Source organism: Solanum tuberosum, unplaced genomic scaffold (genome assembly GCF_000226075.1).
Source record: "Solanum tuberosum cultivar DM 1-3 516 R44 unplaced genomic scaffold, SolTub_3.0 scf00002, whole genome shotgun sequence".
Taxonomy (NCBI): domain Eukaryota; kingdom Viridiplantae; phylum Streptophyta; class Magnoliopsida; order Solanales; family Solanaceae; genus Solanum; species Solanum tuberosum.
This window is the reverse complement of record NW_006238928.1, coordinates 2,154,043-2,174,787: the sequence shown is the minus strand read 5'-3', so window position 1 is coordinate 2,174,787 and position 20,745 is coordinate 2,154,043. Positions and strand designations below refer to the sequence as shown.

General features: G+C 37.1%; 1 protein-coding gene across 1 annotated transcript in view; it reads left to right on the top strand.

The window, feature by feature from the left end:
* The window catches only part of LOC102596684 (casein kinase I isoform delta-like), a 12,407-nt gene extending 8,580 nt beyond the window's left edge, over window positions 1-3,827 (top strand). The window contains exons 3-14 of the mRNA XM_006338051.2: window positions 350-419; window positions 503-651; window positions 736-831; window positions 924-994; window positions 1,607-1,668; window positions 1,854-1,917; window positions 1,986-2,070; window positions 2,149-2,275; window positions 2,362-2,444; window positions 2,515-2,578; window positions 2,743-2,870; window positions 3,233-3,827. Coding sequence (XP_006338113.1) covers window positions 350-419; window positions 503-651; window positions 736-831; window positions 924-994; window positions 1,607-1,668; window positions 1,854-1,917; window positions 1,986-2,070; window positions 2,149-2,275; window positions 2,362-2,444; window positions 2,515-2,578; window positions 2,743-2,870; window positions 3,233-3,523 — 1,290 coding nt within the window. The 3' untranslated portion in view covers window positions 3,524-3,827. The remainder of the gene's footprint in view (window positions 1-349; window positions 420-502; window positions 652-735; window positions 832-923; window positions 995-1,606; window positions 1,669-1,853; window positions 1,918-1,985; window positions 2,071-2,148; window positions 2,276-2,361; window positions 2,445-2,514; window positions 2,579-2,742; window positions 2,871-3,232) is intronic.
* Window positions 3,828-20,745: the final 16,918 nt, after the last annotated feature.

Genomic DNA, 20,745 nt, shown 5'->3' with positions numbered 1-20,745 from the left:
TCTTTTTACAAATAAAAAGTTTGTGCATATATGCTAATTTCTGACCGAAAGTGAATTGGACCTACATACCTCATAACATTGTTGTTCATAGCTTTGAAACACATCGATCAGTTGATTCTTTGACTGGGAAAAAGATGAATAGAACTCCCATGTATATCATATTCCTATATCGCAAATACTTCCTATGATTACATATCTGGAAGTGTTAATCTTTTTCTTTATTTATCTTTTTGTGTATGTGTTCATCTCTTTCTTTTTTTCTTTTTTCTCTTGGCCCCAACTATGTGAATGACTGCATTATTTCTTCTATTATGTTTTTAAGGTCTGATAAATGCTGGTGATATTGCAGGAAAATGTCAAAACAAAGCATCCTCAGTTGCTATATGAGTCAAAGTTGTATAGAATTTTGCAGGGAGGAAGTAATAGTCGTTTCTCTGTGTTTTCTCTCCTTTTGACTATGTTTTCATGAGTAATGGTACTAATTCTGATACTTCTGTTTTAGCTGGAATACCAAATGTGAGGTGGTACGGTGTGGAAGGAGATTACAATGTTCTAGTCATGGATTTGCTTGGACCCAGTCTTGAAGATTTATTTAATTTTTGCAGTAGGAAACTTTCCCTGAAGACAGTTCTGATGCTTGCAGATCAAATGGTAATAGTTAGTATAATGCTTCTTATTTAGTCTTAGTCTTACCTAAACTTGTCGGTTACATGGCTATTCCATTTTTTACTGCAGATAAATCGCATTGAGTTTGTTCATTCTAAATCATTCTTGCATCGAGATATTAAACCAGACAATTTTCTTATGGGCTTGGGAAGGCGTGCAAATCAGGTCCGATATTTTGATTATTAATTTTTACTCTTTGTTATCACAATTTCCCAGGATTTATGTATTACTATAGTTTAATTCGACTAAAAATGCAGGTCTACATAATAGACTTTGGTCTGGCCAAGAAGTACCGAGACACTTCAACTCACCAACACATACCTTACAGGTAACTTGATAGCTCCCATTTGTAAGAGCATTAGTGTTTGCAGTGACTGTTTCTTTTCGTTGAGAATATGTTACAGTATAGTTCATAGGAATTTCTCCCCTTGTCAAATTGTTCTTCTCCTTGATTTTAATAGGTGCAGAATCTTTTTTCAGTTTGCTTTAGAACTTCCATCTGAAGAGAAAAGACTGAGCAGATTATATACGTAAATTCCTACCTTTGGATATGATGAGGCAATTTGAAGAAAGTTTTTGTCAATTATGAAAGAAACAGATATGAATTTTTTTTTGCTCTAATTAGCAAAATGTAACACTCCAGCTGGGGATATGTGATAATTACAGATTGTGGCAGGTGTATGGATGATACTAAGACAATTCGAAATGCATTTCTCTAAGATCTGTTATGTAACAAATGCATGTCTTGAAGTTACCCAATGCATGTCTTGGTGCTGCGAAAAATCTTATGATGGGAATATGTCTATTCCATTTCAGAAGACTGTTGCGTAGCACTGCCTCATCTTTATTTATAAGTGTCCCCAAGTTCTTTTCTGTATGAATGCACATGCATTTGTGTTTTGTATTTTATCTGTGCCTTATAAGATATTTTGCACTACAGAGAGAACAAAAACTTGACAGGCACTGCAAGATATGCTAGCATGAATACTCACCTTGGTATTGGTGAGTGTTCCTGTTATTTATATTTGTGTGCTTATTCTTTACCCCGTTGATCCAAATCCTGTAAAAAAAAGCGAAGACTCCCCTCAAGAAGATTTCGCTGAAAAGCATGGCGTGGATCGCCAACAGGTGTACAGCTCGAAACAATGCTGTATTTCTCACTTAATATGCTATTACTGTTGTTATAGAACAAAGCAGGAGAGATGATTTGGAATCTCTTGGATATGTACTGATGTACTTCCTAAGGGGAAGGTAAATTTTGCTGCAATTTCTTTCCTCATTGTTTTATTCAGCTTCTTTTGACATCTAGTTTATTGCAGTCTTCCTTGGCAAGGGCTGAAAGCAGGAACTAAGAAGCAGAAGTATGATAAAATTAGTGAAAAGAAGGTGTCAACATCTATTGAGGTAATTTATTTGCAAATTTGGTGATTGGATTTTCTTTAGACACATACATCTAAGGAGCATTGGTCTACAATTTTGCAGGCTTTATGCCGGGGTTATCCTAATGAATTTGCATCCTATTTCCATTATTGTCGTTCACTACGCTTTGAGGATAAACCAGATTATGCTTATCTGAAGAGAATATTTCGTGACCTCTTCATCCGCGAAGGTCTAAACGAATTTTGAAAGATTTTTTTTAGCTTTATCTGGTAATATGCAATCTAGGCTCCCCTTACACTTCTATGTGCATTGCAGGCTTTCAGTTTGACTATGTTTTTGATTGGACCATATTGAAATATCAGCAATCCCAAATCGCAGCTCCTCCTTCCCGACTTCTTGTAAGTGATGAAATATCGCTTTTTCTACATGTGTGCAGAGATTATATCTTATGATGGCTGCTTTTATTAGGGCACTGGTGCTGGAACCAGCTCAGGCATGCCCCCAGTTATCCCTAGTGCAGAAAGGCCGTCAGGTGATCTTCCAGTATCCTGTCCTTATTTTTGTATTCTAAAATTGAAGACTTTGAGGTTTATTTTTATTGTCTGGCTTCGTCACTTACTGGTGAGCGTACTGGTGGAGACCTTCCTGTCTCTTCCATTTGGGATTTTCATTGTGCCTACTCTCAATAATTTGCAGGTGAGGAAGAAGGAAGACAACCAGCAGATGCTTCTCGAAGGAGATATTCTGGGCCGCTTGTAAATGCAGGAAGTTTGTCCAAGCAAAAAAGTCCTCTCAGAAATGATTCTACCAGCAAGGATGCTACGGTAAGTTAGTTGGATTAACTTAGATAAGATGGTAAGATTCTTAAAATCCGGAGCTTCTAGGATATAGATTAGTCCATAATCGATTGTCAGAGATCAGTCCATGATCAATTGTAGTGAAACCTTGAGTGTAAGTGTGCAAGTGTGTAACTGTCGTTTTGTTGAAGTGCTCTGCCAGTTCTAAAATAACTCTTGCTTCAAAATTCAGATGATTTGGACAAAGAATCTAGTTCTGTATTTCCTTAGTCCCAAGAAAAACAAAAGAAGATAATAGTGTTTCAAGTTGTTGATATGGAACTTGATATATGCTATATATGATAAGTGATCTTTTTTGCCACATTATGATGAATCGTCCAATTTTTCAGTTGCCAAGCTCCACTTTCCTGGGACGATCAAGTGGATCATTGCGGCGAGGTCTAGTGTCTGGCAGCCATGAGACTTTCACTGTAGGAAATGACTCTGATCCTACACGTTCTCGAGCGCCTGAGGCTAGTCCAGCAACCATGCACAAAATATCAAGTGGACAGAGAATCTCCCCTCTTGTTGGATCATCAGATCCTAAACATGCTTCATCTGGCCCTGGTGTGAAGAACTATGAATCCACACTGAAAGGAATTGAGAGCCTACATTTCGATGAGGAAGACAAGGGTCACTAATGATTGGAAACCCTTTCATCACATTCTTGTAAATTTCTGACTTGTGGTAGAATTGAGGCCCTGAAAGTAAATTTAAAAAAAAAAAGAATTTCGGGGTTGGAAATTAGGGATCTAGAGCGTGTGTTGGTGGCTATATATAAATAGATAGCTTTGAATGATGCTAATGCATAATGTGAGATGGTTTCAATACAAGCTCATTGTCGTGCATGTTTCAAAATTGTGCTATAAGACATCTCCTTGTCCAGATGATGTGAAAATGTACATTTAAATGGTCCGCAGTTATATTCTAGTTGAATGTCACTTGGGATTTCCCTTCAATTTATTTTTGCAACAAAGTGAAGCGTACGCCCATTTTACCATGGTAAGTTGAATGTGTGTGCCACCTTACTTGCAGCAAGTGAGATTTCTATGTGTCTGTCTATTGCTGGAGTTGGTAAAATGGGAATGCTAGAATACCCTTTCTGAGGTCAGGATTACAAATTGACTCTCTAGTTATGTACGTTTTTTTTTATCTTTCTTCCCTAAGTATTACATTACAAATAATATAATTTGAAGTAAATGTGTCTAAGGGAGCAATAGTTCAATCTGCATTAGTAGAGATGGTTCAATCCACAAACTTTTAAACCGCCTCGTGTGACAATCTTGTTCAGCTACTTTAGGGTAAATCAATGTTCATAAGGCACTAAGCTACTGACGCTTAGTTAGGCGAGAAAGAGTTTCAAGTCATGTATATTAAATCAGCCCTGCATAATTTTCTTTTCTCCATTTTTTGATAATTAACCTCAACAACTTTTTCTAGCTAACATTTCAACAATTGTTTTTAATGGCTAATTAATTGTTTCTAATTAATATTTCAACAACTAACAATCACGGGACTCGTCTAGTTTAAATTTAAATAAAAAGAAGTTAAAGTCAAAGTCAGTTTATATTTTTGATTTTTATTGACTACAAACATTTAATTTTCTTTGAATTCCTATTTGGTACCGCATAAACCCGCCCCGCATTAATTCACATTTGTTAATGCGACCTACTGCAACCAAAATTCACATTTGTTGAACTTAGCAAATAGCTGGCGATCTTTGAGGGTTTGCATAACAACTCTCAGATGAGTCGCATGCTCTTCCTGATAACACTCTGTTCATTAAGTCCATGAAAGTTACAGGAGAATTTATTAGTCCGAGAGACATCACTACAAATTCATAGTGACCATACTGAGTCCTGAAGGCTGTCTTCCGGATGTCACTATCTCCGACTCCGAGCTAATGATAGTCAAATCTGAGGTCTATCTTAGAAAAGCAACTATCACCTTGAAGTTGGTCGAACAAGTCATCAATCCTGGGGATGGGATACTTATTCTTGATTGTGACTTTGTTCAACTAACAGTAGTCAATGCACATTCTGAGAGAACTGTTTTTTTTTACGAACAACACTGGAGCACCCCATGGAGAGATACTGGGTTTGATGAAGCCCTTATCTAGAAGGTCTTTCAACTGATCTTTCAATTCCTTAATCTCAACTGGAGGAAATTCTGTAAGGAGGAATCAAAACAGGCTGGGTATCTGGAAAAATATCTATTTCAAAGTCAATTTCCCTTTCGGGAAGAACTCCGGAAGATCTTCTAGAAACACTTCTGGAAACTCATTTACTACTGGGACTGACTCAAGATTTGGGGTTTTGGAGTTTGAATCCTTAACTTGAACAAGATGATAGATATACCCTTTAGGGATCATTTTCCTAACCTTAAGGTACGAGATAAACCAACCTATAGGTACTGAGTTACTACCCTTCCAGTATAAGACTGGCTTGTTTGGAAACTGAAGACGAATGATCCTAGTCCTACAATCGACTGAGGCATAACAGAAATGTAACCAATCCAAGCCTAGAATGATATCAAAACATACCATTTCTAACTCTACAAGGTCTGGTGAGGTGACTTTCTGAGAAATGGTGACAGGGAAATTTCTGCATACCCGTCTAGCTATAATTGGGTCACCAACTAGAGTAGAGACTGAGAAGGGTTTTGAGAGAGTTTCTGGACTGATAAAGAAGTTTACTGCTATATATGGAGTTATAAAAGAAAGTGTAGCCCCTGGATCTAACAATGCATAAACATCTAAATGGAAGACTTGTAAAGTACCAATGACCACATTAGGAGAATCATCCTTGTCCTGGCGAGCCTGAAGAGAATACAACCTGCTCTAGCACTGACCACCACTTGTACTAGAAGAGGCACCCTGCTGAGTGGGGTGACCTGCTCTCGTTGCTGAAGTTGTAGACTGAGCCCTGTTAATGTTACCTCCTTATCCTTGCCTGGCAGAAGGGAAATCCTTCAGCCTATGACCAGACTGACCACACCCAAAACACCCCTCTCGACCTGCAAGACACTCGCCCAGATGGTTCTTACCACACTTCCGAGAAGATGGAAAAGTCCTATTACCTGAAGCACTCCCCTGAAACTTAGAGCCTGATGCCCTCCTTTTTTGATCCTGTCAAAACCTGGGGAATGGAAGACTAGATGATGAAGGCGTTAGGGCTATAGACCTCTGCTGAAATTGTGAGCGATTTACATCGCTCGACCTATGCTGAGAGTATTCATAGTTGCCTGTTCTAACCTTTTGTTATCCTTGGCCAGTTCCTTTAGCTTATCTCCCTCAACCTGATGAGCATGGGTCATCAGTTTGGAGATATCCATATCCCCTAATAGCATAGCATTCCTGCACTCGGTCTTCACCAAATTGGTTACTCCAAATAAGAACTTGCTCATATGTGCTCTCGAATCGACAACCATATGTGGAGAATACCTGGAGAGTTGAGTAACATTTAGCCTGTATAACTCTACTTCAAGTTCTTAAACTCCTGAGCCTTAGCCTCCCTCAACTTTATCGGGAAGAACCTATCCAGAAAAGCTCCAGTAAAATAATCCTATGTCAGAGGAGTTACAGCCGCACCCTTGTTTTTTTTCCATTGCGTGAACCAGATATGAGCCACATCCTTAAGTTGATAGGATGCTAGCTTAACACTATCAGTACCAGCCACTTGCATTACCTCAAGAATCTTCTTGACCTCATCAATGAAGTTCTGTGGGTCCTCACAAACCTTCGACCCTAGAAACTATGGCGGATTCATACGAACAAAGTCTCGAACCCTGGCTGCAGCTGATCCACCAGTGGGGTTTGCAGGAAATGAGGCCTACTGATTGGTCTGGTTGGCTACGGTCTGAGCCAATAGCTGGATCGCATTATGGAACTCTACATTCGTACCTCATGGTTTGGGTTTGAAGGAACTACATTAGCATTGTGTGCGTTAACATTTCATGTGTTAGCTCTCCGAGGAGGCATGATCTGAAACGTATAACGATAAATTAGAAAGGAGAAGTTGAATCACACTTAATCGCACGATAAATATAGCAATGAAGTGAAGTTTTTCTTAGAACACTTTGTAGCCTCCCCCTCATATGTGTGACACGCTTCACACTCATGAAAGGGACTCTACTTAGTGCGGCTTCCAGACACCCTAGGACTCTTGAACCTAATGCTCTGATACTACGTTTGTCATGCCCCGAGGCTACCCCCTAGACGTAACACGAGACTTAGGATCACAAGTGACCCCAAGCTAACCCTGAGTCTAATATATCACAAGGATACTTAAATATAACTAAGAAAGCAAAAGCATAACTGTAAAGCGAGTCAAAACTAAAAGAACCCCAAGTGAGGATTTGACTGAAAATCCATGGGAAACAACCCAAAACAACTGAATACTAACTCTATGTATGAAAGCCTCTAATACTGATGAGCTGCTGGGATAAGTCACCAGCTAACTCTAAAAATACTTAAGGACTGATAATAAGCTAACTAAACCAACAACATAAAGAAACATCCTCGAACTATGAGGGCTCACCACTAAAGTTGCTGAGTATGGGCTGGAAGTCGATCTAAATGTGATCTGGATGCTGAGCGCATGAACCTACATCATATAATGGTGTAGTGCAAAAGTATGTGTCGGTACTTTGAATCTACTGAGCATGCAGGATATAGATACTAAGCTGAACAATATAAACTGAACATAGGAATAAGTTGTACCGAAGTAAAGCTGAAAACTGAAAACTGAAAACTGAACTAGATGCAATGACCAAGTACTAATCATGAAGATGACATGCTGAACTGAATACTAAAGTAAATGCTGATAACATGGTCAATGCAATAAGAGTATGACCTAGAATCTATATGTGGGAGCTACTAATAACCGATATAAAACCAATGAGAAAAATGTGGAGTCCGATGTATACACCCATCGAGAGGACCCAATATACCTTATCAGGGGTATAAAGGCATGACTGTTGTGTGATCAATAAAAAATGATGCCCAACAGAGGGGACTTCTAAACCTACGTTGACACACAGTTCTAGGACTTTGAGGGTATGTTGAACCCGAGTCCAAGTTGGTGCTAAGTCTACTCCCAACTGAACATGTATAGCTAAAATGCACTGAAATATTGAGTAGCTCAAAATACTGATATGCTATCTGAGAATGCAACATCTATATATGAAATTCGAATTCTGAAGCTTTTCTAACTGATCTGCCTAGCAATTATAATTCGTGAAATGTTGATAGTTAATACAAGCTAGGTTTCTGAGTTCTATACATGGGGATATGCAAATTTTCCAAGAAACAGGTTATTTAGATCGTGGAAACTATAGCAGCTAAAATCACAACGAATCTCCAAGGTTTTGAAAACCCTAGGTCTGAACAATTTATGAGAAATTGAAGAACTGACTGAATTCTAGGGACCTAATGGGTGAAAGGAACCCACTAGTGAAATCCCACATACCTGGTGACGAAAACTACGTAGAAATCCTTTGGATTTCGGGGCTGAACTTGAAGAAACCTTTTGCTTGTTCTTGGGAGAAAATGTCGCCTCTTTCTATTCTTTTCTTTCTAAGTAAGATGGTTTTAGGAGAATGAGGATTTTAGGTAGTTTCCGACTAGTTTACTAAGCTTAGACTGGGTAAAATGACGTAGTTTAAGTACCATATGCATAGGGGAAAAGACCAATGCGACCCTGACTTAAATGCTGCCGAAGTGACTTCAAGAAGGGCTTTGTGGGCCGTCTAAGGCATGATGGCCCGTCTAGCAGCTCGTGAAGATGCCCTGCCCGACATGGCTTCACTAAAATGAGTAACTTTTTACTCCGGGCTCGGAATTATGCAAACTTAGTGGCGTTGGAAATAGGACTCAAAGACTTTTAATTTGATAGGTTATGGGCCACCTAAATCATTTTTTTTTCTAAAAGATATGATCATTTGAAGTTGACCCAAATCTCAAAGTTTGTCAAGCCTCTTTCACGAGCCACTTCACTGCTCGTGTGAAGCTCCATGGACCATCTAGTGGTCCGTAGTCCTTCAGAGTATCCATGGTGGTTATGTGTCTCCTTCACGGGCCACTTCACGACCCGTGTGGAGCTCCACAGACTGTGTAGTGGTCTGTGGTCTTTCACATTTTTCTGGGTGCACAACCACGAGCAGGGTGACGGATCGTGGTCCTCTTACGGCTCGTTGACCCCTCCGTGGTTTGGCTTCTCTCTTGTTCAATCTTAGTTCAGATTTTTGAGGTGTTATAATAGTGATCTTAGCTTGTACGTTGAGATAGTACTTAGACAAGCAATATACAATAAATTGGGGAATTGCACATATCAGTCAATATTATTATAGTAAAATGATTATTAGTTGAATTAATCAATCCTATATCATAATAAATGAGTCGATTTTAATTCAATTCAAGACTACAAATTAGATTTAATAGTGACTTTATACATTGAGATAGTTATTAGACAAGTAATGTGCAATCAATTGATCGAGCAATTGCACATGTAAGCCGATTTTAATTGATAAATAGAATAGTGTTAGTCTAATTTTACACTAAAAGTTAGATCTAATAGATATTTTAATTAACTATGTTGTAGCAAATTAGCTACTTGCTAGGACAACTATAGTAATTGATGTAACATATATACATCAGGAAGTTCTCTACTTGCTAGGTCCACTATAGCAATTATTGTAAAATATATCAACATGTTATCTACTTGTTGAGACTTTTGTAGCAATTGTTGTAACATACATGAACAAGTTCGCTATTTGCTGAATTTTATTTATCAATTTAGCGAGTTGTGAGTTGTCTAGAAGTTGCTAAATTTTTAGTTAGTTGTTATAGTAAATTGATTATTAGTTAGATGGTATTAATTTATATTAAGTTAGACTTAGGATGTAACTCTCCTAGTGTTGCTAAATTTTTTATAGCAATTAAATTATTGTAAACTGTTGTAGTAAATTAGTTCATCTGTTGTTATTAATGTAAACTGCTGCAATAATTGGTAACAAGAGCATTCAATAACAGAAGTACCCAAACAACAACAATAACGACAAGTGAGACAAAGTTCACAAACAACAAGTAAAAGCGAGTGTTTTTATGAAGCATTTCTCTCGGAGCATGTAGTTCTTTTGTACCGAACCCTTTTGCATATGAAATATTTATTCTTTTTTGTTGAAAATGATTCTCCGATACCTGTTCGCCTCTTATTTGCCTTTTTTCCCAACTTTCCTGGTTCAACATATGGAGGAGGTATTTCCCTTTTCTAAAATTTCAATGGTGGGACGGGTTTAATTTCCTCCAAGTATGTAAAAGATATGTCTCTACCTTATAATATGAAGAAGAATATTTATAAATCTATCTCCCATAGTCTTCACCATATTGAGAGTGGAGCGCTGCCATAGCATGTGGATAAGGTATCTTGTCAAGATCAAAGACTCTACAAGTATAATAAGATTTGCAATGTAAATCGACCGCAACTGCATCATGACCAGAAATAACTGTTATGAATTTAACTCGAAATTCAATAGAAAAGTAACTAAACTAGAACACAGTCAATGTTTGTGGAACAATTTTTGATTATCTGAAATTGAAACTAACAATCTAACAATACATTGAGCTAAATTACAGAACTGAAACAGAACTAAATAAATATAGCCTAGATGAAGTTCCTTGATCTCAATCTGAAACGAAAGAAGAAGAAGACAGGATTAGAACGGAGTTGAAAAGAAGAGAGAAGAGGCAAGGAAGAAGTTGGGAATTGTAGGATACCAGTTTCTTTTCACGTCTCCACTCTTTCCCTCAACGTGTATATGATAACCTCTCGACTAATCTCAGACGTTGAACTTCATTTAGCTACTTTTAATTCAGACCTTCATTATTTTCAATTCACTCCTTCCGCATATCCTATATTAACTAATACTCCTTCCACTACTAACTGCTATTGGAAAGTTAGCTGAAGTTGTTACACCTTGCCCCATGGAAAGCATCCTTGACCTCAAGGATGGGTGTCGAAGTCCGGAAACTTGGCTTTCAAATCTGCATAGTCCTCCCAAGTTGCTTCTTCAGGTGGAAGATTCGACCATTGAACCAAGACCTTTCCCCCTGCCACACTACCTGTACGAACCATCTGCCTTTGCAATATTTGGAGAGGCTTAACAAGAAACTGGCCATCTTCACTGGTAGTAGGCAAAGTGGTCTGCACCACCACTCTATTGCCAATTTTCTTCTTGAGAAGTGATACGTGAAAAACAGGATGGACCTTGGACTCGATCGGAACTGCCAGTTTGTAGGCCACCTGTCCTACCCTCTCAACAACAGCAAAAGGACCATAGTATTTGGAACTAAGCTTGAGGTTCCTTCGCAATGCTAATGAAGTCTGCCTGTAGGGTTGGAGTTTGAGGAACACTAAATCACCGACCTGGAACTCTCTTTCTGTTCTTCTCTGATCTGCATATATTTTCAATCTCTCTTGAGCTTTCAACAAATTGTCCAGGAGGAGTTGTTGAAGTTGCTGTCTCTTCATGATTACATCTTCCACGGCAGGGACTGTGGTGTCTAGCATAGGGCCAATAGCCAAATGAGGAGGTGTATAGCCATACAATGCTTCAAACGGAGTGCATTGAATACTAGTGTGAAAGTTTGTGTTGTACCACCATTCGGAAAGAGGCAACCACTGCCTCCACTGAGTTGGTCTATGAGAGGTCATGCATCTGAGGTAGTTTTCGATGCACTTATTAACTCTCTCAGTCTGGCCATCACTTTGAGGGTGATATGCAGTGCTGTAGTGCAACTGAGTTCCCAGTAATCTAAATAAATTCTGCCAGAAATTGCTCAAAAATATACTGTCCCTGTCGGACACAATGGACTCAGGCAACCCATGGAGCGTATGTACATGCTTAAAGAATTTGGTTGCTACTATGTTGGCTGTATAAGGGTGGGATAAGGCCATAAAGTGAGCAAACTTGGTTCTCCTGTCCACCACCACTAGAATAACTTCTTTGGCTCTCGACTTAGGCAATCCCTCTATAAAATCCATGCTTACATGCCTCCATGCTTGATCAGGAATGGGAAGAGGTTGTAATAACCCTGGATAAGGCACATTCTCATCTTTACTTCGTTGACACACATCACAGGCCTCCACATGTTGTATTACCATTTGTCTCATTCCAGGCCAGTAAAACACTTGTGCTAACCTTTTATAGGTACCCAACTGTCCAGAATGACCACCAACAGGTGAATCATGAAAGGTGGTGATCAGTTGTTGCCGTAACCCACCAGTGCTGCACACATAAACCTTGCCCTTTCTTCTTAGAATACCAGAAGAATAATGGAATAGATGGGGACCCAGGTGAGCCACGGAGAACTCAGATATTAGTGCAGTGACTTCAAGATCATCTTCATAGCTTTTATGAATTTCTTGCACCCAAGTAGGCACCATTGCACTAATAGATGACACACCAACTAAGGCATTGAGCATGCTACCTTCCTTATCCTCAAACTGCCTAGATAATGCATCTGCCACCTTGTTCTCAGCACCCTTTTTATACTGCACCTCATAGTCTAGACCCAACAGTTTAGTTAGACCCTTTTGTTGCACAGCAGTTGTAACTTTTTGCTCCAGAAAGTACTTTAGGCTGTGATGGTCGGTTTTGACCACAAAGTGCTTATACTGAAGATAATGTCTCCATTTGTCTACAGCATTAAGAAGTGCCATGTATTCCTTCTCATAGATGGATTTCCCTCTATGTCTAGGAGCCAAAACTTTACTGAAGTAAGCCATGGGTCTACTGCCTTGCATAAGAACAACACCGATCCCAGTTAAGCTTGCATCAGTCTCCACAATAAACTCTATAGTATAATCAGGTAAAGCTAAGACAGGAGCATTGGACATGGCATGTTTCAAAGCCATAAAGGCTTGATCAGCCTCCTCATTCCACCTAAAAGCATCCTTTTTCAATAAATCAGTTAGTGGCCTGCAAATGATGCCATAGTTGCGGACATACTTTCTATAATAGCCCGTAAGCCCCAAAAAACCTCTAAGTGCTCGCAAGGTGGTAGGGGTAGGCCACTCACTCATAGACTGGACCTTGCTTGGATCGGTAGCCACCCCTCCAGAAGTAATGATATGGCCTAGATACTTCACTTGTGATTGACCAAATGAGCATTTAGATATCTTAGCATACAATGATTGTTTCCTCAGCACTTCAAACACAGCTTTTAGGTGAACTACATGGTCTGCACGGGACCTACTATACACTAGTATGTCATCAAAAAACACCAAGACAAACTTCCTGAGTAGGGGTCGAAATACCTGATTCATCAGTGCTTGGAAGGTTGCAGGAGCATTGGTGAGCCCAAAGGGCATTACCTTGAACTCATAATGACCTACATGGGTCCTAAATGCAGTTTTGAACACATCTTCAGGCTTCATCCTGATCTGATGGTATCCGGCTCGCAAATCCACCTTTGAAAAAATCACACCCTTGTAATTCATCCAATAAGTCATCCACTATTGGTATAGGGTACTTATCTTTAATGGTTATTTCATTTAGACCCCTATAATCCACACAAAACCTCCAAGTTCCATCTTTCTTCTTAACCAACAAGGCTGGTGAAGAAAAAGGTGATTGGCTATGTTGGATGATATCATTACTGAGCATTTCTTCTACTTGTTTCTCCAGTTCTTCCTTTTGATAGTAGTTATATCTGTAAGGTTTGAGAGATACTGGTGATGTGCCTGGTTTCAAGGGAATAGTATGATCAAGGGATCTTGCAGGTGGCAAAGATTTGGGTTCAGCAAACACATCAGTGTAGTGAGAGAGTACCCCTTGAGTTGAACTATTCACCTCTTCTATAACTTCAGTACCAGTAGCTTGGATAAGGAACAAATGAGCCATAATGGTTTGACCCTTTGAAAATAGTTTACTCACAGTACTACCAGTGATCATGCTAATCTGACCTTGTCCGGAATTGCCCTTAAAACCACCTTTGTTACTTTTTCTCCCAATGGTCACACATTGTTTCTCATGGCCAAATTTAGTAGGGTTATACTTCTTCATCCAGTCATTACCTAATATAACGTCATAACCCCCTAACTTGAAGATTCACAAGTCTTCCACAAAGGTTTTGCTCCCCATTTTCCAAGTGAATTGAGGGCACCTGGAATTGCAATATACATAATTGCCATCAGCAACAGTTACTCTGATTGGTTGCACGTAACAAGACTGATAACCAGTTTCCACCACAGTTAACTCATTTATGAAGCTGTGGGTATTGCCGGAGTCGACTAAAATGGAGAGGGCCCTCTTCTTTACCCAACCTGCAACCAGAATGGTATTGACCCCATTACAATTTCCCGACAGAGCACTAAGACACAGAGCCTCAGGTATGTCAGTATCAAGATCGGCCGTCACCTCAACGTCCACCTCCTGCGGATCATCCAAGTGCAGAGGTAATTCTTCAGAACCACCAGAAATACATTGTAATTGCTTTATTCTACAGCTATGACCTGGGCTGTACCTTTCACCACACCTAAAACAGAGGTGATTAACCTTTCGATGTTCATACACTTCAGAGCTGAGTCTGAGAGGTGCAGGTTTCTGAGTAGCAGGTGCTGATCCGGCTCCTGATCTAGGCAACATAGGGTTATTTGCATTAAGGACATTTCCCACTGTTTTGGGAGGCGCTCTATTCTTCTTCAATGCAGCCTCAATGGCTTTTTCTTGCATCCTAGCATGCTGAATAGCAAAACTAAGGCTAGTAGGCTTGAACATTTTGACAGCAAACTTAATCTCCTCTTTAAGGCCACCAATGAAGCTAGACAAAAAGTGTGATTCATTTAGTGCTGGGTTTTGCATGATCATTTGAGCCTTTAGATCTTCAAATTTTCGTAAAAACTCCTCAACGCCCCCAGTTTGGCTAAGCTTGTTAAACTCTTCTACCACATCTTCCATCAGAACATCTCCAAACCTATCACAAATTTCCTCCCTTAATTCGTCCCAAGTGACTGGACCTCTAGTCAATACCAAGGAATTATACCAGATCTCTACATCCCCATTCAAGTAAAGGGTTGCACCCTCGACCTTCTGGGCATCATCAATTCTATAGAGATTGAAGTAACGCTCACACTTACGAACCCATACCTTAGGATTTGAGCCTTCGAAGCTAGGAAGCTCCCATTTAGGGGTAGGAACATGCGTCTGATTGGGTCGAGCTGGTCGAGCATCCTGAACAGGAAGAGGAAGGATCCCATCACCTCTCGCCTGACTACGCTCCATGACATTAATACGCTCGAGTAGGAGCTCTAAGGTACCCTGGATTCCATGCTGAGTGGCCGTCAAAGTTTGTTGTCCATTCCGGAGTTCGAGCAGCAGTTCATCATGTTGGGCTAACTTCTCGTCCATACTTCGCATTCGAGTGCCTTCAGCCATAAGTGACCAACAACAGTTGTGGAAGTAGTGGCTCTGATACCAATTGTTATGAATTTAACTCGAAATTCAATAGAAAAGTAACTAAACTAGAATACAGTCAATGTTTGTGGAACAATTTTCGATTATCTGAAATTGAAACTAATAATCTAACAATACACTGAGTTAAATTACAGAACTGAAATAGAACTAAATAAATATAGCCTAGATGAAGTTCCTTGATCTCAATCTGAAACGAAAGAAGAAGAAGACAGGATTAGAATGGAGTTGAAAAGAAGAGAGAAGAGGCAAGGAAGAAGTTGGGAATTGTAGGATACCAGTTTCTTTTCACGTCTCCACTCTTTCCCTCAACGTGTATATGATAACCTCTCGACTAATCTCAGACGTTGAACTTCATTTAGCTACTTTTAATTCAGGCCCTTTATTATTTGCAATTCACTCCTTCCGCATCTCCTATATTAACTAATACTCCTTCCACTACTAACTGCTATTGGAAAGTTAGCTGAAGTTGTTACAATAACATATTTGTAGTTAGCAGTTTGATGAATCAATAAATTGTTCCAATATTAACATTTTTTGCAATGACCCCTTCTATTGAAGGAACAAAGATAGTTGGTGTATTGTGGAATTCCATACGTCTTTGATGAAATTTTTCTTCAAACTTCTTATTCATTTTATCCAATAGAGCAAAAATGAAAAATTCTTTTTCATCAACACACAGTGCGTTAATTGACTCAGCAATGTTTGATGTCATGATATTAAATCTGAAAAATAAAAAATAAATATTTTATAATTTAAAGATATTTAAATTTGCATTTGTTTCATCAGTTACTGCAATAAATTTTACAGTTGCTACTGCAGATGCATCAAATGTAGCAGTTGTTGTAAATTACTACACCTCAAATATGTCAAGCTCTACAGATATATAAAAATAATAACAATAAAGTATACATGTTTCCCGGAAAGAATACCCTACTCCATCTGTGAAATTCAATGTGTTCAAGATGTGCGATGACCCCTAGAACCATATCTATGATTTGATTGAAGTGATCATTGAATTCATCTTCACTATATGCTTGTGCTTCTTTATAAAACTGGTAAACGATTTTTCCATTGTGAAAATTATTTCGGATATTTTCTTCGAGGTGCCAAATGCCATCCATAATGAGCTAAAGGGTAGGCAATTGAAATTATTTTTTTAATGCTCGGCGATCAGAAATTATGCAAAATTCAGGGTATCATCTACAAAGTTGCTCATTTGCAAAAAAAAAAATACCGATATGAGGCATCACACTTAGAATCAACAACACAAAAAGCTACTGAAGAAATACGTTTCTCTACATCTGGTGCAACAATAGATAACAACACTCCATTGTACATTTTAAAAAAAAAAGTTCCATCGACAACTATGACTTTTCTCATTTGCCTAAAATCAAGAATTCAAGCCCATATAGTCATAAAAAAAATACTCGAACTTACTATTTTCATCAAGCTTCAATGATATCTTAGTTTTCGCATTTATTGTGCTAAGCATATAATGATATGTATTCATGCTCATGTGTTCCCCTAATCAAAGACTTTGTAATCTTGATTCCCTTCCAAATTTTTCAATAACTTATTTTACAGCTCAATTCCACACGGATTGAAGTCTTCATATCTTTTGTAGGTGGGATTTTACCCTTGGAAAACTTATCGTTGAAGTATTCACTAATCACTTTTGTTGTAGCATGTGAATTATGGCTCGTAAGATGTTGAGAACCACATGTGTGAAACATTTCATTCTTAACCTTTCAGAACTTTTAAGCTCTACAGCTCTTAACCATCACTTGCATTTCGGATGTACACACTTGACTCTATACACCAAACGCGTGTTTATCATTTTTTTAAATCTCAAATCTTTCTTCACACAAGCATTTTTAATGCAATATCCAGAACTTGCTTATTTTTTAATGACATACCATTATAAAAATTTGTTTCGTCATCTTGAACACGATTCAATTGTGTTGATTGTGTTATCGACGTATTAAAGACAACTTCTGGAGTAGGTGCAGTCTGTTCACCTTCATTTGCTTGCGAACCTTCACCATTTAACACTTGTTGATTTTGAGATGTATTGTGGTTCTCTACCACTCTTTCAACCACATTTATCCTTAAAATAGGTGTAGCTTCATCTTCCAAATAAGTAAACAAACTAGCTTGATTTTTTAATCCTAAAAATAGCCGCGCTCTTCTCTTCACTACAAGTGTGAATGTAAGTGATGACAATATCTGACAACTCACAACCTAATTCACATTTGATAATGATTTCTTTCAAAGAATTATCATATGTGACATCTTGATGCACAATCATTGTTATTGTCTCGATCAATTCTTTATCCTTCCAACGCCAAATAAAATGATTGTTTGATCGACTCATTCACCATGACAATCAACCCCAAACGTTATTTTGTCCCCCATTAATGATATTGAAGGTACATGAAGATAATATGGTTTAGAAAAATTAAAATTAGTCATGATTTAAAATTAAAATACAACAATTGCTGGATTTTATTCAGCAACTGCTTTATTAGTTGAAGCAACATGTGCAATAGTAGCTATAGATTATTCAGAAACTACTGCATACGTTTCGTCAGCTAAATATGTTGCAGCAACTGTTGAATAAATGCAGCAACTACTGAAACATAGTCAACAATTGTATTTCCTTCAGCCGTTGTTGAAAAAATATCTAAGCTATTATTGCTCATTTTCCAGCAACTACTTGATCTATTTCAGAACCTGCTGCAACATTGCTGAAACGATAGAAATAACTGAAAAAATAGCTCACATGAAAAATGCACACAAAATTAAATGAATTTACTTATCAAAATGATTAAAAATCACTTCTCAAGTAATTCCCAAGCTACACAAACAATGGTTAGTCCAGAAATTGAGAAAAAATATTATGTTTTCCTCTTAATTTTTTCAAAAAACAACTCAACTTTCATTTCAAAAGTAACATCAACACCAACATGAGAAACACGAGTGAGAGTAGAAGAACGGAGCCGAGAGAGAGGAGGAAGAAGAAGAAAAGCGCGGATAATCCAGAAGAAGAAAGAGAGGCGGGTTCTTCCTCCACAATTAGAAAATTGGGATTTTATTTGAAAGATTGGAAGTGTAAATAAAAAAACTTACATTAAATCCTAATCATAAACTTGTTACCTACCCTCAATTCTTAAAACTTGAGTCATTTTTTTATATTTTAAAACCTTTTTGTCACCCTTAATTGATTTGACGTGTACACACGTACAAAGTTGTACACCAAAATGTAGGTAGACAAAAACTAATATTCATAGTTTCTCCCAACGCAATTGATATCTAGACCTAATATTCATAATTTCCAAAAATTCTAAACACTATTTTCTCCGTTCATATTTATATGTCGTCCTTACAAAAAATAGATATTTCTTAATACCACCTCCGTTCCATATTAGTATATCATCTTAGTAAAAGTAATTGTGTCATATTAGTTGTCTAACTTACTAAATCAAGAAAACATTAATTAAATTTTTCCTATAATACTCTTGCAATTATTTTTTTAAAAGTGTTCACATTTGTTTGTAAAATTTTCATGAAATTTTTCAAGGGATGAACTAGAAAAATTATCTTCTTATATATAATTTCTCAATAGAGATTAATTTTTCTCCACTGACGGTAGACAAGAAAATTACACCGTCAATTTATTTTTAGAAATACTTATTTATATTAATATATTGACATATTATTAATAATTAAATAAAAATAACAAAAAAAATATTATATGGTAACTTGGCCTCTAAATTTAATTATAGTAGTTTGTTTAGGATTCTTATTTAGTTGCCAAAAAAAGAAGAAGATTTTTCACCGCTTTCTCTTGTCCTCATTATTTTCACCTCGTTCTCCTCTCTTTCTAGTTCATTCAATCAACAATACAAAAATAATTGAGCACTATTTCAATAAAAAATAAAAAATCTATAAATTGTGTTTTAAAAAAATAAAATAAAAAGAGAAGCTGAAAAATCATTAATGTGAAAATATAATAATCAAATTAAGAGAAATAACTATTTCTAAAAATAAATTGATGGTGTAATTTCTTGTCCACGTAGTTAATAGAAATATACGTGTAAAAAGGAAAGATATCAACTAATATGAAACATAGAGAGTTTGTTGTTTCATAAAACCAATATATAAACAACTTTACTATTTCTATTTTATCCTTGAGAGTTGTTAACCTTGAAAGTATGAATTTGATGAATATAGAAAAACTGGTTAATTCATGTTCATTGATCAATTTATTGAAAAGTTAAGTTCAAGAGATGACTAAATAAAGGTATAATTAGGGGTGTTCGTGGTTCGATTTGGATCGGTTATTGGTTAAAATAAAAACAAACCAATCTAGTCGATTTTTTAAATATCAAAAACCAAACGAAAAAAAATAACCGTCGATTTGGTTATTGACAGTTTGGTTCGGTTCGGTTAAGTTTTTTTGATTAGGGGTGTTCGTGGTTCGATTTGGATCGGTTATTGGTTAAAATAAAAACAAACCAATCTAGTCGATTTTTTAAATATCAAAAACCAAACGAAAAAAAATAACCGTCGATTTGGTTATTGACAGTTTGGTTCGGTTCGGTTAAGTTTTTTTGGGTTTTTTCAGTTTGAAAGTAATAAATTTTTGAGGACATACGTATCTTGATAGACACAAACACCTAGTACATGAACAATCCACTGAAAAATCATTGTTGGTTCAATTAAGCAATTAAACAATATTAAAGTTATCATTACACAAACAACGTGATTCAATTAAGAGAAGGTGTAACTATATGGTAGGTAAAGACTAAAGTAAATGAATTTTGATGGACTTGAAGTTATGATAGTAATAGATGGACTAAAATTTAAGTGTTGGACTTGAGAAAATGGTAAATTTAAAGACTTAAGTTACTTAAAATTTAACAAAATATTTATATTTTATTTATGAATAATATATAAATAATTATAAACTTTATATATATAATTTATCGATTCGATTTGGTTATTTTTGTAGTTATTTTTATAGTAAAACCAAACCCAAACCAAACAGTATCGGTTTTCAAATTTAAAACCAAACCTAACCAAATATCGATTGTTTTAATCGAATTGCAGGTCGATTTGGTTTTTTAACCATAACCATGAACAACTCTAGGTATAATAGTAAACTTAGATAGTTTGTTAAAGAGCGTGAAATCTAAAATAGTGACATATAAATAAGAAGAGAAGAAGAGAAGAGAAGAATGTAATATCTGTAATTAGTAATTAAAAATAGACTTTTGAGCAATTTGGAAAGGACATTAAAATGGTTGATAGAAGAGGAGAGATTGTAAGGCAACTTCAAATGTAGCGTGAAGTAGAATCATTTTCTAATACTCTTGAGATACAACCC